Source organism: Hibiscus syriacus, unplaced genomic scaffold (genome assembly GCF_006381635.1).
Source record: "Hibiscus syriacus cultivar Baekdansim isolate YM2019G1 unplaced genomic scaffold, ASM638163v2 tig00110889_pilon, whole genome shotgun sequence".
In the NCBI taxonomy this organism is placed as follows: Eukaryota; Viridiplantae; Streptophyta; class Magnoliopsida; order Malvales; family Malvaceae; genus Hibiscus; species Hibiscus syriacus.
Genome location: NW_024062899.1, coordinates 1,025,369 through 1,043,484, shown reverse-complemented (window position 1 = coordinate 1,043,484; position 18,116 = coordinate 1,025,369). Strand labels below are relative to the sequence as shown.

The 18,116-nt window shown below is 34.9% G+C and overlaps 2 protein-coding genes across 3 annotated transcripts; both read right to left on the bottom strand.

Annotated features, from left to right (window-relative positions):
• Positions 1–348: 348 nt before the first annotated feature.
• LOC120144423 (auxin response factor 6-like) lies at positions 349–7,177 on the bottom strand. 2 transcript variants are annotated; one of them, XM_039158475.1, is made up of 14 exons: positions 6,630–7,177; positions 6,400–6,530; positions 5,970–6,068; positions 5,831–5,887; positions 5,587–5,745; positions 5,401–5,485; positions 4,382–4,472; positions 3,606–3,770; positions 3,402–3,524; positions 3,146–3,221; positions 2,877–3,024; positions 1,569–2,770; positions 1,031–1,221; positions 349–809 (listed from the first exon to the last, which is right to left on the bottom strand). In XM_039158475.1, exons 1-14 carry the CDS (start codon positions 6,670–6,672, stop codon positions 686–688), a joined length of 2,694 nt encoding a protein of 897 aa, XP_039014406.1. In that variant the 5' UTR covers positions 6,673–7,177; the 3' UTR covers positions 349–685. The 2 variants fall into 2 exon arrangements, with proteins under 2 accessions (XP_039014406.1, XP_039014407.1); XM_039158476.1 differs by having other exon boundaries at positions 6,400–6,512; positions 6,630–7,176.
• A 5,813-nt stretch (positions 7,178–12,990) lies between these two features.
• On the bottom strand, positions 12,991–17,668 carry LOC120144425 (polyamine oxidase 2-like). Its single transcript, XM_039158477.1, has 10 exons — positions 17,150–17,668; positions 16,284–16,399; positions 15,955–16,043; positions 15,740–15,853; positions 15,463–15,550; positions 15,208–15,293; positions 15,003–15,105; positions 14,453–14,550; positions 13,924–14,353; positions 12,991–13,656 (listed from the first exon to the last, which is right to left on the bottom strand). Exons 1-10 carry the CDS (start codon positions 17,187–17,189, stop codon positions 13,348–13,350), a joined length of 1,473 nt encoding a protein of 490 aa, XP_039014408.1. The 5' UTR covers positions 17,190–17,668; the 3' UTR covers positions 12,991–13,347.
• Positions 17,669–18,116: the final 448 nt, after the last annotated feature.

Sequence of the window (18,116 nt, the reverse complement as noted above, 5' to 3'; positions counted from 1 at the left end):
GTTAGCATATTCATGATTCAGATATTGTTTGCCCTAGAAAATACATGTTCTCCTATATAAAAATAGACAAGTATATTCTTTTTATGACCCTAGTTTTTTTTCTTCATAAAAACTCAATTTAGTGTCTAATTACAGTCAACATAATGTAGCATAAAATCCTAAACTTGAGGACTCTATTCCTAATTTGCTTTGCCTCCCAGGTGGTCATATCATATGTAGTGGGAGTAGAAAGATCACCATTAAAATCCAAACCAAAAACCTTTCCAATTTAAGGAAAAACTAATGCAAGCCAAATCTACATATGCTCAATTAAATATTTGAAGAAAAACAAGTATAAAAGACCTGGTATGGAGGAAATAATAATGTCATAAAACTATTGATAATACGGCAAGTCGCCAACCACTATTGCTGATACCATAATGCAATTATCCCTTATAAAAACCTGTGCTCTTAGCCTCTTGGGTACCATAATAATGTCGTGTTACAAGGATTTCCTATTATAATTTACACTGAGTAGATTTTGAACACACATGCTTTCACATAAAACAAACAACCAGGTACGACATTCATTTCCAGTTCCCTAAATTCAGCCTCGAGGGAGCATTCAAGAGTCCCGTAGATGCAATTCCATTACCACAACTTCTACAACTCCTGTCTGCTTATGTAGTCAACGCAGTGGTTGCGGCTATTGGTGGTGACTGAGCCTTTGGGTTGGGTCAGATGGGGCAGGATTCAGGCCTTCTTTCCCCATTTGTTGCACTTCAAGCGGAGATAGTATCTTGATATGCCACACATTGTTCACAAAGTCCCTGATTATCACATAACATCGAATGGAAGAAAAAAAATAAGTCACCAGAACCAAGAGTTCACAAATTCCCTGATCATCATAAAACATTGAAAGAAACTATCGCTCCTCATATGTCTGAAATTTGGTGAAATAACTATGAAGTAAAGACTGTTATCCATCACCATCTCAACAGACACCATCACAGAATTATTATTCAAAAATAAATGGTGGTTTGGAACTTACTGCCAAGGGTCATCACCAAGGAGAAGAATATCATTCTCCCTGTCAACAAATACAAGCTGCCAGCCTGATCTCTGAGGGTCCTCCAGTTGGCCTTCAAGACCAAATATTCGAGCGAGCTCACAGCGCAGCTCATTATAGCTGCTGAACTTGGATATATCCAATGAGCGGCTGAAGGACTCTGACTTGTGAACCTTATCAACAAGAAAAAGATCAAAAAACCATGAGAATCACAAGCCATTAGAGAAACTAGACATAATCCTAATAGCTTTTGAACTGAATAGAAAGTCTCCAATGCAATACCATTAATACACAACACACCATTAACTAAATGTTCCAGTTACTAAAATAAACCAGTTGATCAGCCAAAATGGGAAAAGAATAATACGGTTCACAAATCCGGTAGATCAGCAATGCTCTGCCTAATCTAATGTGAGTTTTGCAGTGATTTATTTGTCTTAACAACCAAATAAGACAACTCCCACATTTCATGTAAAAATAATCGAAGACATTTGCAAAGAAAAAAGAAAAGTACCATCACCTTAACAAAGGTTCCAGTTGGAGGGTTTACTTGGTCCACATATTCAGAAGACTGCAAGTAACCTGATTCATCCACACAACTTGAGGTAGTCATGTCTGAATTAAGAGGAAAATCTGTGCCAGAAGCACTTGTGAAATTGGAAGCAGCATATGGAAAAGACAATGAATCATTTTCATTTCCAATATTTTTCAGATTTGGCATCCCATGCTGCAGCATAAGCGACGAGGAATCAATGCTAATACCAAACAGAAAATTGTTCTGTGGATCAGTTGAACCAGGGTAAGCAGAATACTCTCTTCCTGGAAATGGAGACAATAGGTTAGAAAGTCCACTTGACTGTGCAGTTCCTAGCTGTTCAACCTGGGGCAGTACATAGTTAGCAGGTTCAGATGAAAGTTGTGGTTCAATAGGTACTGCCTTGGACAACAAAGCAGAAGAAGAGATAATTGGGTTTGATCCATTTAAGCTGAGTAAATGGGAAGCTCCAGCATGGGATAATGAACCTAAGATACTTTGCATTGACAAAACGTTAGATGTGGCGAGAGAGTTCCCAGGATGATCTGGAAATGTCTGCTGCTGGCATTGTGAAGCATCAGCTGGCAGAGATGAGGACTGGGCCTGGCTGGTTGATACTTTAGGAAAAGTGGGGATTACATTAGAACTCTGCTGTTGATCAGACATCTGTGGTGGTTGAAGTGTTTGTTGAGCCTGTTGCTGTTGACGCTGATCATTGTACGAATTGGAACGCTGCAACTGTTGCTGTTGCAGTGGTTGCTTCTGTTGGCGCTGATCATTGTACGAATTGGAACGCTGCAACTGCTGCAGAAGCTGAACCTGGGAAGAAGTCTGATTCTCCTGAAAACCCTGAAGAAAAACATTTTCTGTTTGAGACTGCTGCAACATATGCCTCTGAATTAGAGCGGGCGACCCACTGGATGTGCTCTGTGGTTGCTGGAATTGTAAGAGAGATTGAGAGACTATTTTCGATGAATCAACTGTCCTCATTTCCTGAAATGCAGCAGCAGCCATAGCTTGGTAAAGATCAGATTGGACACCTGTTATTGAAGAAGTATCAAGCCTTGGCTGCATCCAGGGTGAAACTCCAAAACCTTGGAAGTTTAAAGACTGAAGTCCTTGATCTCCAACCCCTCCTTGAAGCCACATCAGTTGGGAATTGATGTTCATATCACCATCTTTGAAAGCTGACAACAAACTAAACTCATTCAGAACAGAAAAGGAAAACTCTTATTTTCAGGCAAGGAAGAGGTTGTATAATTCCAAGCAAACTTGGCAAAGATTCCAGCATACCATTGAAAGAGGGTAGCGCAGACGGCCATGGTCGTTTCAGACGCATGGGGAAGGGTGATGAATACATGGGAAAGGTTGTTAATGGTTCAATCTCCCACAAGGACACTCTTGGTTGCTTCTCTCCTGCTGTGGATTCATCCCAGCCAACCTGGGATGTAAACTCTTTCATGTCAGATAATATCGAACACATGCCTATTTAAGGGGTAAAAAGAAGGGAACAAATATAATATTGGGAACTAAAATTAAGCGCACAGAAAATTCAAACCAACCTTAACAGAACGCCAATGCGAATTTGACCAGCGAACAGGATCTAAGTCACTAATGCCAGTTATCGTACCCATATATCTGATAAAACACTCAAATTAACAGCCAGTGACTTAAGTTGCAAATGATACTACAGTCAATTGACTGATAAAAATAGAAGTTTTTACTTGAGGAAAATAAGAACCATAGTTGCGGAAGGAAACATCATAAAATTTAAGCAGTTCGCAGAAGTAAGAAAACATTTAGAGAATTAAGACCCACCGGCGGACACTTGACTCTTCTGTCTCAAAAAGCATTCTAAACCGCATGCCTACAGAAACCCGGGTGTAATAGACTGCTTTAATATACTTGGCAAGAGGAATGACAAACTCTGAAGGACTAGCCCTGCAATCAAGCCACCATAAATGAACAAGATCTCAAGTACGAATAACATCAGTAATTTTTAATTAGTATTAAGTGGCTGACCTTGGGTTGTAAAAGATAGTGAAACGGCTCTTGGTTGCAGCTGCATGAGCTGCTGCAGCAAGAAGACCGATGTGCATGCTATCACTTGATAAAACCGAAGAAGGCATCACAGTCTGAGGACGATTTACTCTGCGGATACCCAGCAATAATTGATTCTTCTCATTCCTGATAGAAAACATGTATAATAATAATAATAATAAAAGATAATATAATGATTAGCAAGCTCACTGATCAGTAGCGTCTTGAGAAAAAAGCAGTAGAACTCAAAAACCAGCCTAAACCAAGCCCAACCCAACCCAATTTGACCAAGAGATGTCACTTGAATGATGCAAACTAAATCAGTTTGACTTCAAAACTAAATGATGTGGATCAAAATGATTCAATCCTGAATGATAAACCAAAAGACCAGAACTTGATGCAACCCACACGAAAATTTATCCTAATTTTCCCAATCCAATGCAAGTGAACCCACCCAACTGCCACCTCAGCAACAAACAAGGAGGATGCACACCAGTAGGTTCTTCGCTTTAGAAATGAAAAACGGAATTGAATACTTTATTGTAGAAGATATATTCAAATACCGAAAAGTTACAGTTCACTAAAATTTTGCTGCCAAATAGTCTCAGCAGGATGATTCCACCATATCATTTGAAACCACATCACGGATTTGATAGCTATTATCAGGATACGACTCCAGCCAATCACAGAGCAAAGGTACTATGATTACAAACAAAATAATCATAAATTATGCATGGAAGACTGAAAATCCAATTTACCATATAAAAAGGACTGAGTCACCAGCAACAAGTCTCTTTGCACTAACAAAAACACTCCACCCAGTTGTAAGAAGATGCCTTTTTGGCTGGCCTGCATATGAGAGAATACATAAATTGATTAGAGGATTTTTACACACATTGAAATTCAAAACCCTTTTATCATACAAGAAAGCACATATGTAGTTCTTATAGAATTACTACCAGATGAATTGACCATCATTAGCCAATAGTTAAGCTTTCATAGTTTCATTAATTGTTTTAACAAAAGAACCTTACAGCTAATTGATCTTCACAACCCCCTCACAATCCCTAAGGGAGGAAAAGGACTTAAGCACATCAAAAGCGCAACATGAAGGATTTAAAGATAATTGACCTTTCTAAATTGCCAAAAATATTTGATATTCCTATCAGAAAACACATCCACAGCATTTGAAGAATATAAAAAACAAGCACCTTGGTCATTGAATTTCGGCATTTGTTCACAAAACTAGAAAACTTTGCGCCTTTGTTGAGAAACAACAAGCACTTACCAAACAAGTAGTCATTCTCATGCTGTGAAATTCACAAAATAACATGCATCCAACAAAATGAAGCAAACAACAAGAAAGCATTAACTGTAACATTTTATTGAAAATTTCCTCTTGCATTTTTTTTCTTATCCATCATACATAACTTCACTTTCTAAGATCCGCATATTACCTAAACCTCAGCACCACAGGCTCTTAACCACAATATAATCAGGAAATAACCAATGCAACATATGGCAAGGATATAATTATGGTCATCTTCATAACTTTTAGAAACAACTACATAAAACACCCAAGGGTTAAAGAAATGTTACAGCACCTTCCAAAATGAAATAACAACTTATTCAAAAAGTAAATGAACCGACGATAAGAAAAATACAAAAATCAATTTAAGTGTGATGACAAATTAAAGAACAAAATCATGATAATTTGAAACTTCTCTTAAATATGTTGTGGGACATAGTATTGAAAAAAGTTGTTTTAATCACTCACCGCGAAATACGTGCCTAAATTTCCACTCATTTTCATGAAGATCCCTGGCAATTAACTCCTGAACAGGAGGTTGCAGGGTGTAATCCTAAAAGTAAAATAATATTTAAAGAGAGATAATGAGATAAACTAATTCAATTAAAACCAGATGCTATTGAATTGAATTGCTTGTAACAAATGAAAACATACAAGAGGAGGAAAGACTTTTTCAGCAGCCCGACGAGGAACAGAAAACCCGCCATGAGTGCTTGTGTCACTTGCTGTCAGTGTTTTACAAAAATAATTGGTTGGCTGTTTGCTGGGAGTACCGAGTTCTGCAGGCAGTAGGTACACATTCTTTTGCTCTTGCTACAACAAAGATTTCAAGTCAAGAAGTGAAAAATGAACAGACTAGCAAGAACTTAAATCCCCAAACAAGGTCAAGTTCCCATACCGGACTCAGAGGCTGCAAGGTCATTTGAGCATAAACTTCATCTGTTTCTACATCTGCCTGTTCTTGAATAAACGCCTTGATAAGCAACCGACTAAAAGGTTCCATACACAAAAAGTAATCTGTGCAGTATTTAACTTACATTCATAGTCACATTGTGAAGCTGACAGATAAGCTGTGGGGGTAAGCTCGGATAGTTTGGTATATGAGCATCTACTTCCTTGTTGGTCGAAGCAGCAACCTGCAGAAGGAAGCATAAAACCAACAGCGCAATGAAATAATAGAAAGAAGCATTTGGTTCCTAATAGAACGCTCTTATCATTTAGGAGCTTCAGCTGTTAACTAACCAATTCATACATCAACATCTAGACTACATTGAAGAAACTCAGCAATACCGAAATGGCTGCTTAAAGTAAATTCTATTACTACATGTTACCGAAAAATGTACAGACATCCTTATCATAGCATCAAATTCTACATTGTCCTTAAAATTTGACTGTGTTCTTGAGCACAAAAGGAGAAATAGAATCAAATCCGAAAGCAAATATGAGAAACGGGAGAGGTATGGTTACCTGTTCACTATGGCCTTGAGGAAAATATACAACACGGCTTCCAACAGGCGGCAGAGACACCAGAGGACCCGCACACGCATGCCAAAGTTCGGAATTCAAACATTTCTTCTCCCCTATACAAAAAGTTTTCACTACTTCATAATTTCAAAAACATATAACCTACTGCGACTTCATACTTCAAGGAAATTACTTTTAAAAAAAAAAGGAGAGAGAGAGTTGAAAACAGTTACCTTCCTCAGTTTGCTGATTAAACCCTGTCGAAGAAAGCCTCATTCTTCAAATCTCAAAACAGAAAAAATGGGGGTTTCTTCTTTCTCAAAAAACACCGAAGAAAAAAGAGTAATTGAAACGGAAAACACAAATAACCCTTGTTACTGAAGTATATTCAGAAGTGGTGCAACAGCCATAGCTACAAGGAAAAAGAGAACTTACCCACCCCCACCCCCCTTCCTCCACCAGGAGCTTCTCAACTTAAGTTAAAATAAACATCCAGGAGAACAGGGAACGACCCTTTACTCAGAACTGCCTCATGGAGATCAGATCTTGCTTCTTTTTCACATTCATAAACACCCAAAGTCTCCCAAGCTAAACTAAACCCTAGCTTTCTTCTTCACTCGGATCTCCACATTTCAAAGCTTTTCCCCAAAGTAAACTAGTATCCCAAACCCCACCAAAAGTGAGTTCTGCCTATTGTTACTGAAGCTGCTAAGTTGAATCTGTAAACTAAAAAAAGACAATTTTTTTTTTATTTTTGAGAGAGAGAGTTGAAGGCCTGGACAGCAGCTGGAAATAGATAGTGAGTATCTGAGTTATTATGAAATCCGCTACCACTTAAGGGTCAGGGTGCCTACCTTCTTTCTTTCCTTTTTTTTTATTTTTTTCTTATAAAAATCTTTGTATTTTATTACTACAACTTATTGCAGGAAAAATATTTTTTAGAAAATAAAATAAATATTTTGTTTTCTATCTTCATGGGTAGTGTTCAACATCACATGGTTAGTTTTAACACAATGGTAGATTTGTCCAATGGTTGAATTATTCAAATGAATGGGTAAAGCTATGGGTGGCCTCCTTGGTTTAATGGGACGATTGTCGGTTTGGTCCCTCTTGATTATCATCAATACAATTTAAGCTCTTTAAACAAATTTCTTAGTTTTGGTCCCTTTAGTTTTTAAAATTTTATTTTAGTCCATAAAATAAATGAAATGGGTGATTTTTCTCTTAAATAAATGTGTGAATCTAAATAATATTAAGATATGAATAAACTCATAACACACGACTAAATTCATTTATCCATTGAAATATGCGATAAATTAATAAAATAGATAGAACTTCTCATGATGTTGGTAATAGGGGGCGTTTAATTCACGGATTGTAAACTTACCTTTGAGAATAAGATTACGGGAATGTAACTTTACTATGAGAATGTTATATTATCTTGTTTGATTTATTTAGCATAAATATAAGCTTTTTTTTTTTTTGAAAGAATCATAAATGTAAGATGGCAATGTTAGATTGAAGGAATATAAGATTATTTGAATACATATTTTATTAAATATTTGATATTAATTATAAGTATCATATTTGATATTAATTATATTTTTTATTTTAAATGTTTTTTATAAGTATTGTATTTATTTATATAAAATATAACATAATATAAAAATAATATTATGATCTCGAATGGACAAGATGTTTTTTCCAATATATAAAATTTATTTTTTTAATAACTCAAAGTTAGATATTACTTTAAATAATTACATTTTTACAATGATACTATCAATTTTTTCACCACATAAATTTATAAATTATTATTATATTAAATATTAAAAATATAAAATATAAAATAATTATAACTAATCAATTTTATTAATATTTTAATAGATCAAACTTTTTGTATATTATTATTATGTTTATAATTTTTAGTAAAGCACTAAGAATAAGAATTGAGAATGATCCATATGAAATGATTCATTATTCCAAGGGTATTATTGTCCAAAATGATGGAAATTGTGCAATACCTAAAAATTTAGAAGTAATGAAATTTTCACTATTTTAACAAAAAAAAATACTACTATTGGTAATAAATTATTACCCAGTTATAATCTTGTATGTGAACCAAACATGATAATACAATTATGAAAAAGATTATTTCCCCTAATAATGATCTTTTTCGCGAACCAAACGTCCCTCAGTATTTCATAGAAGCAGCCCAACATTTCTCATAGAACCTGATTGATCATACACACTTACATATGTGATTTCATCTAGTTTATCTCAGCCTAGACTAACCGAATTAGGGATATGAAATCACTAATAACTTTTATATAAGCTCATCACCATAGATGAGATAATTTCATCAAGTTATTTCACAAAGAATCACTCAACCTTTAAGATACGAATTCATTAGAAAAAATAGCTCAACCTTAAGTTTATTCGGTCCTTCTCGATAAGACCATCCATACAATAAGATATGACTTTTATTTTTAAATAAATGAATTCATCAAGTCTTTTCATTAAAATCACTCGAACAATTTGAGATATAATTCGTTAAAAATAATTATTCATTCTTTATATTGATAAATTCATCAAGTCCATGTAAAAATATTTGAAAACATCCATGTCCACGATCAATTCAATATTGTTAGTTCTCACGAGATTAATTTTGGCCTTCGTCTTAATATACAGTTCCACGGAAAACAAATTAATGAAGGTTTCATAGCCATTCTCTTGGAACTTATGCCACAGTCCACATGATCATCAGAACCCAAATTAATTCTCGATATTGGCTTTGAAAATAAAATGCTGAAAAAATATTTTAAAACACAATACCTTAATGACTAAAAATTTTAACTGGTCTTTAATCAAAAGTATCAGACAGAATGTACCATGTAAATTTTATTTATTTATTTAATATTACAATTTTCGATACACGGTTTCTAACATTATAGATCTTGCAGAAGTATCAATTTTGGATTTGTTATTTTATAAAATAATGTGTGTTATCTACACTTTTTACAGACCAAGTAGCATGGTCCTGTGTTGAAAACCCATGTGTCAAACATGCAACACGTTGATCTAGTTTTTTGACCATGTTTGTCCAAAGTTGAAACTTCTTATTTCTGAGATTGTGTTAATACAATACGTCCATTGGCTCTTGGTAATTATTTGCTCAAAATAGCTCATGTTTAGAATCATCATTGCCTAGAAAGTTAAGATGAAAGAATTCTTGTGAAAGAAATGAGATTGTAGTCGTGTGTGATGGTTTATTTCTTTTGATTTAAACGGAGGTTTTATAAAGAATACAAAAATTAAGTTATCTCGAGAAGATGATGAGCAATGATAGAATAAGAGAGATCGAGGGAGAGAGAATTCCCTCTTTATATGATGGTTTATTTATATACTTTAGTGCTAGTGTCATGCCTAGGATGATAATAACTATTGTAGGTCGATAGGATAAATAAACATGATCGTTATATAATAGATTTAGTTTGTGATGAGATTTACAACGGCCATGTCAGGGACTGCAGCAGTCTAGTGTATATAGAACTCCGAAACTTTTAGGAACTTTGGAAGTCTTGATATAAGAGGATTCACAATAAGAATGTAGTTCGCGAAGGAGAACCGGAGGCTCCTGAAGGCAGTCTTTGGTGAATTCATCAGTGTGTGAGTCCGACCTAGCAACGCAGGCTCCACATGAGAATGAAAGTAGAAAGCAGCCAAAAAGTAAAAGCTGATGATGTACGTAAAACAACGTGTTTAGCATATGCGGAAAGCATGGTAGCTAGCAATGGCGTTAGGCCAAAGGGAGCACTTCTAAATGTGTTGGCAGATATTTTCATGGCAGAGTTCTCAGACAAAAGCAATGGTCTGATGCTACCATTTTTGTCATCTCCTTGTAGGTTTTGAACTTGTAATATGATATTTATTCCTAAAACTATCCTAGCTGAGCTGTGTCATGGCTTGGCTCATCAAGCAACTTTCGCAGGAGGAGTCGGAAATTTCTATGTTTGTTTTTTTTTATTCATAATGGTAAATTTTGATTACGTGTCTAAAATTTTATCCGAATTATGGGGAGAAGATCGACTGTGGATTTCATTGGGTTGTGGAGGTCCGAAAGGTTTTGATGGCGAGATGATGAACAGTCATATTTCACAAATACATAAACAAATAATAGATGGATTGCTGGAATCTTATCCTATTTCTACCTTTAAAACATGTCTAGGCCTATAAACGAACCGAACGCATACGAACGGAGGTATGTTCATGTTCGTTCATTTAATAAATAAACGAACATAAACGAACACGAATATAAACGAACAAATTTTTTTTGTTCATGTTCGTTTATTAAAGAATATAACTTGTTCTTGTTCGTTCATTTAATAAATAAACGAACATAAACGAACACGGACATAAATGAACATGAACATAAACATAAACGAACATAAACGTTGGAGACCCTACCTTCCATTGTTCTTTCATGAAAAATAGTCGACAATGCAAATCAACTAAATCTACAGTGATAAATAGCGTAAGAACTGATTAACAGTGATGAAATGTTTGAAGATATCAAATATTTCGATCGATATTTTAAAGATATTAAATGATTCACACGACTTTAATTTAACGCTACAACATTTATCTTAGTGGTCCATGATTACATATAAACAATCATTTTCCACTACTTTATTCTAATAAATTCGTCGGCTAAAAGTTTTGTAACATTAATGTCAGACTTTAGTGAGGTTTGTTAATAATGGTCTTTTCCGTTAGCAGAGTAGAAAATTTAACAGCATGAAGATTTCAAACTGTACAAATTGGACTACAAGGCAATAACATAGATCCGAAATCCATTCGATGCTACATATCGTAATTGATATTATTGCTAAACTACCATTTAAAATTTTAACGTACTTAAAGTCTACTCCACAACTAAAGGTCACACAAGAACTATGAAAACAAATGTTCATTGTCAAAGTGTATTTTCTACTTATTAATGGGTTCTTCCTGGAAAACCCATCACTTCTGCTATTACACTCTTTTTCAGAAATTGCATAGAAACCTTTGTTTTGTTTTCTGGCAAATTCTATATATTTTTCTCTTTACTAATGCTCATATTCTTCCGATTGTTACCTTTATCTTCCCATCTATTTCTAGAAAGAAGTATGATGTTTTCTTGAGTTTTAGATGTGAAGATACCCGCAATAACTTTACATATCAACTATTAAGCCAAATAAAACAGAGAAAAAGATGAAAACAGACCTGTAAAATTGGGTTAATTATGGAGTTAGTCATCAGAATATCAGATTAATTAATATTTTTAAGATACTTACAAATTGGTCACCAAAATTGATTTAAGAAGATTGGGTTAAACATAAATGAATGAACATAAACGAACATAACCGAACGAACATAACCGAACGAACATAAACGAACATAACTGTACGAACATAACCGAACATTCACGAACGTAAATGAACGAACGAGACCTATGTTCATGTTCGTTCATTTAATTAAACGAACACAAAATCTTGTTCATGTTCGTTCATTTAATAAATAAATGCACATAAACGAACTTCCCACCGCACGATTCACGAACGGTTCGTTGAACGTTCAGTTCATTTACAGACCTAAACATGTCATTATATCTTCTCTCTCCCCTATACTATCCAAACTTTATTTTACGTCGCCATCGTACTTCTTTTTTTCACATAAAATTTAGAGTTAATTATATCACATTCTTCAAAATATTACATTCACTTTAAATTAATCCCTAAACTTTTAAATATTTTAATTTCATCCTTAAATTTTGACTATCATTCTAAATTAGTCCTTAAATTTTTGAATATTTCAATTTCATCCCCAAACTATGACCTTCATTCTAAATTGATCCTTTTTGAACTTTTTGAACATTCCAATTTCATCTCAAACTATACATATATAATAATCACATCTCTTATTAATAAAATTGTTACGCCGGTTTATAATATTATATGTTTCCAAAAAGCAAGTTAGGTTAAACTATGATTGAAATTAAGTACATGTTCGGATGAATTTGGAGATGAAATTAGAATATTCAAAAGTCTGTGAACTAATTTAGAAATAGGGTCGTAATTTATGGATGCAATTAGAATGTTCAAAAGTTTAATTACTAATTGAGAATTAAAAATCTTAGTTTGGGAATAACATTAGAATATTAAAAAAATTATGAACCAGTTTAAAACGAGGGTTGCAGTTTGGAGATATATGAATTAACTCAAAAATTTGGAATACAAATACTCGAAAAGTTTAATAATTTTGTTAAAATTTTAAAATTATGAATTATACGATATAATATATTTATTGATGGATTGATAATATTAATAACCCAAATATATCATATATTGTTTTGGTTCTTTACAGAATTCTTAGATTTCTTTTACCTAACTTGTAACAATATAATTTTATTATCTCTAAAACAATATTAGATCACCTTATTACCTTTATCATTGTACTTGAACAATTTTAAACAACAAACATATTTCCACACTCGATAAAAAGAGAAATATAAGCCTTGCCTAACAGACAATGCAAGGGTGGGGGGGGGGGGAATAACATAATCCAACTGTTTATTTGTTTAATAAAATTATACATCACCATTTTACCAGTGTCCATCCCACTCATGTAGTGGACGACGCATTGCGCCTTTCAAATCCAAAACACATACTTTCACTTTGACAAAGGCATGCATGCGCCACCTCAACTATATACTTTTTCTTTAATTAAATACCCCCCAACACTTTAACATTACTAGTTAAACTTGTCCGGATCTCATTACAGGTCGCCACTATACACATCAAACCAATCAAAAACGACTTTGAAATTGGGATCAATGTGTCGCCCAAATCACACCTCCACCATCTACATGCTTTTGAACCGGGCGCAGGTTGAGACAAGACAGTTTGCCACTTACAAACGCGTGATCAAGAGCGGGACAAAAAATCCTCCTTCCTCGCCCATCACTGGCTCGAACAAGTCCAACTCCCCATATCGCTCCAGTACATGCATCCTACAGGCCTCGGCAGCCATCTGCCCCGTTGAAAATGCACCATGAATGGACCCTGGGTAGCTCATACTGGTTGCCTCCCCCGCAAAGAATACATTATCCACTGGGACCCTTAGCCTCTCATACAGATCATGGGGCTTGCCTACTGCATCGTAGCTATAGGAGCCAAGTGTATTCATGTCTGATCCCCATCGAGAAACAAGATGCTGAACCTGTGGGTCCAGGAAAATTAAAACATTTAGCTACTACCATCAGAATCTGAATAAAACGACAAACTGTAAGATCACAGTTGAATTTACAAATTCAACTATGATTCAATTTAAATATATGCAGGAACTAGGCAAAAAACTGCGGAAATTAACAAAATAATTTTTATATATAAAACAACCCTTCATGTATGCGACTTAAACAGATGAATACAATTGAAGCATCCTCATGAATCTCCCATATATATATAGAGATTCGAGAAAATGACTCACCGGGGCAGATGCCTCTGGAAGGATCTTCTTCAGTTGCATAAAGGCAAACTCTGCAGCAGCTTCATCAGACAATTTCTCAATATCTCTAGCCAGCTGCCCTGCAGGCATATACACAAGGACAGGGTGACCCGTGGCCTTATGAAGGTTTAGAAAGTAACTGCAGCCATATGATGTCTCAGCAACAACTCCCAAAAACTCCACATTAGGCCAAAACACCTTGTCAAAGTGCAATATTATTTTGTTTTCAATTCCCACTCCAAGATCATCAATTGCTGCTTCCTTCCATTCAGGAAGCTTTGGTTCGAACTTGATGGTCTTGGCTTTTAGTACACCTAGGGGAACAGCAACGATAACAGCATCTGCCACAAATGTAGTTCCATTTTCCATAGTAATCATAACTCCATTGTAACGCCTCACTATTTTTGTAACTCTAATGAAAATGAATCGCAAAAATAGGCATCAGCTGATAAACCCATCCACATGCTACAGGACATTCAAACTGATGAACCAATTACTCAAATTAAATTACCTGTGGTTCAAGCGGATGTCAATACCTTTGGCCAGTGTGTTTATGACAGGAAGATAACCCCTGACCATGAGTCCATGACCACCAGGTAATAGCTCTTCCTAAAGGTAGAACATGGAAACAGAAACTTGTAAGTGGATGCAGAGAAAGCAAGCCATTGTAGTTGAGGAGCATCATAATAAGCAACTTAAAAGGAGTTCAAGCCACACAATTAAAATTACATAGATGAGGTATAAATTTGCCGAAGATGCAAAATATGTTTTTGTGTGTTTCTTTTTCCTTTTTTATTTTGGGTTGGGGGGAAGGAATAAATCAAACTAGGATCTGATCCTAATTTTGATTGAAAGATTTTCATTCATCGAGTACAAAGACATTAAACCAACACTATGTTCAACAACATTCTAGATCTCTATTGCATATTTGAGTTCCTATTGTCAACAAAAGTAGACACATCTCTGCCTAAATGTATTCTGGTGCTTCATTGAATAAGTTTGTTAAAGAACACAAGTCAATGAACCACAAAAAACACAAGAACAATTCAAATAAAACCTGCCTGGTCCCAGCTTTTAAGTGAGATAGTATCAGCATCCGAAGCAAACCAGCCTTCCATTCGGCAAATGTACCACTGAAGTACCTTATGTTCAAGCCCTTCCAACCTGTAGATTAACAAAGGAATTTTGAATATTCAACTTTTCAGAGGCTGTGAAATAAGAGATGAAGAAAAAGATGCTGAATAACAGAGAACTGTTTTGTTAGACCTTAATTCTGGTCTTCTTTCAAAAACGATTGAGAAAGCACAACTTATAGACATATCTTCACTCTGCTCTTTTCTCACTTTATCTGTCTGCAATCATATAACAAAGAGTGGAAGAAAAATCAGATTGAGACAGAACATCATCACGACAGTTCTAGGATTCTAGGAAAAGGGGGAAAAAAGAACTGTAAGTTCTGTTCTTTAAACAATGCTAGCTACTTGAGAGACATGAACCAATAAAACAACATACAGCACTTGCCTCCTGCAAAATGCGTTCAAATGCTTCTCCCACCTTAGTAACCAACTCCTGAGGAACTTGACGACCATCCATATCAAAGAGTGCATAGCTGCAAAGGTAATATTATTTTTAAAAAAGGGAAAACAAAATTAACAAAAAGCAACCATTTACAGCATGAGATAATGTTCAATGGTAGCTCCAACATATAGAATTAAGAAAACAAGGGTAAAGAGTAGCACAATAAAAATGATCCGACTACATCGTAGTATAAGTCTAGGCACCCATAAATGCTTCTCACCTCTCCAAGTCATGGTCATACAGCACAGAATTATCACCACTTGTCCGATAAAGCGGGAGTCCAAGTCTACTGATCAATGGTGCCAAGGGATTTTCTTTGGAAACTCCGTGCAACCTGAAGAATTGTTTTTGGGAAATATTAAATAAATACAATTTATTTATACAACCGAAAGAGGATTGCATGACCACATAAAGAATGGAAAACAGAAAGTGTACCATGAAGCACCAAGGTCAACAGGAAAACCAAATGAGTAATCAGTATGAACTCGACCACCAATTCTGTCCCTGGATTCTAACACCGTAACCTAAACAGACAATTAATCCCTATCAAATTATAAGAAACGATAATGAAAAAGCTGCCATCTCCAAATTGACACCAAAAGCTTAAAAAATTCAAATATTGAAAAAGGGGGCTAACACGAATCATTAGAAAGAGAGAAAGTTAGCCCATGTACAAATAGACCACCATACATGATACGATGGTAATAGAGAAGAGAAATTCGTCAAGGGATTTAGAGAAGGCCCAAGCTAAGAGGGTCCGTTACCTGAATCGAGGCTTCATGGAGAGCATGAGCAGCTGATATTCCGGCCATTCCAGCCCCAATCACGATCACTGACGGTGATCTTGCTTGCCTTCTCATCCCATTTGGATGGAAAATACCTTAGCAACAGTAACCAAGAATTGTCTTAAATTGAATTATTGTTTTCAACTTGTGTTAAGCTCGAACAAAACTTCCAACATCGTGAAAATTAGCAGAAATATAGGTATATAACATATTAAATTAAAAAAAATGAGATCCTCATCTCATCAGCATGCCCCCAAGGCATCATAAATTCCATGCATAACCTTCAAATTTTTTGAATTAACATTTTTTCACCATAATTTTTAAACACACTTCTTTCAGTCTAAACATTTTCTAAGATAGGAAATCTAAAAGCAAATGATAGTGAAAAATTGTCTTGTTAAACAACGCCAAGCAAGCTAACATGAAGACACGAAATTGCAGATATATTTAACTAAATAATAAAATGATTATTAAAAATAGAACATTTGAATTCCAATCTTGCCTATTAAATAAAATTTCCCCTCACAACATTCCATAACAATTAAACACTAGTCAAACCTAGAATTAAAAAAATTCTTAAAATAGTTTAAGATGATGATAACATTTTTTGTTAGGAAAAAAAAAAGGAAAAGCTAATAATTAAAATAAATAACGTTACTAACTTAATCAGCCAGACATTTTATTTTATTTATTAACATAATCGCATGTTATCCAATGACTCACGGCGTCAGATAAGCTGCACCTACGGTTAATTAAACAAAAAATAAATAAAAACTACCGACATAAGAATGAGAATAAAAACTCGGAAATAAAAATAATAAAGAGATGGAAAAGAAACAACGAACCTCCGTTCAATCGGCGATTACTCTTTCCTGAGGACTCCATGGATTAAGGATAAGACCGGATTAAGATTGGGATTTAACAGAGGATTATGATTTAATAAAGGTTCAGTGGATCTGATTTCGAAATTAAACAACGAAGGGGGCAATTGTGGGGAATAATGAAGAATAAAAATTAGGAGACACGTGATGAAATGGTTGGAAGAATTCAACGAACTCAAAGAAGAAAAACCCAGATTTCCCAAACAGCTCATGCGACTTCCTTTCTTTTTCCTATTCTGTCCCTCCTCTTTTTTTTATCCCCGTTTACCCACCGGAAAAGACGAAACAAATAAGACCGATATCGAGATCTAGACGAGAATTTACTCGCCGGAGTGCTGAGATTTCGGGGGTATTATGGGAAACCGGAAGAAAATCTGCAGATTTTCGTTAGGATTTCACAAAGAAGAAGAGAGAGAACAGAAAATTAAAAGAAAATCAGAAAGTTCTAGAGAGAGAATAGGGGAGCTTTGGTTGAATCCGGGTATGTGGTCTGTCTCCTTTAATAGGGTTGCCGGTGCCATCCTATTAAAGGCGGGTTTTGTGTTCCCACTTGTGCGAATGGTACGCGCTCAGATTTGATGCCACGTCAATATATTTTAAAAATATGTAGTTTAGCTTTTTTTTTTTTTTTTTTTAGAGGTGTAGCTTTTTTTTAGAGGGTGTTTGGATCAAAGGATGTAGGATTCCATAATAATAGAATTCACGTTATTATGTTTGGTTGGTTGGGCCGGGAATCTCATTTCGATAATGTTTTATTATCAATAATAGATTTTTTTGGGTATATTACCGAGAATGTCATTACCTCCCTTTCTTTAAGTATTGTTGGATTACCGGTATTTTGGACTAAAATGCCCTTAAATTTTTTTTTCTTCAAAAATATACTTCTTCTGTTATTGAATAATAAAAATTCTACGAAGGTTAAATTATAAAG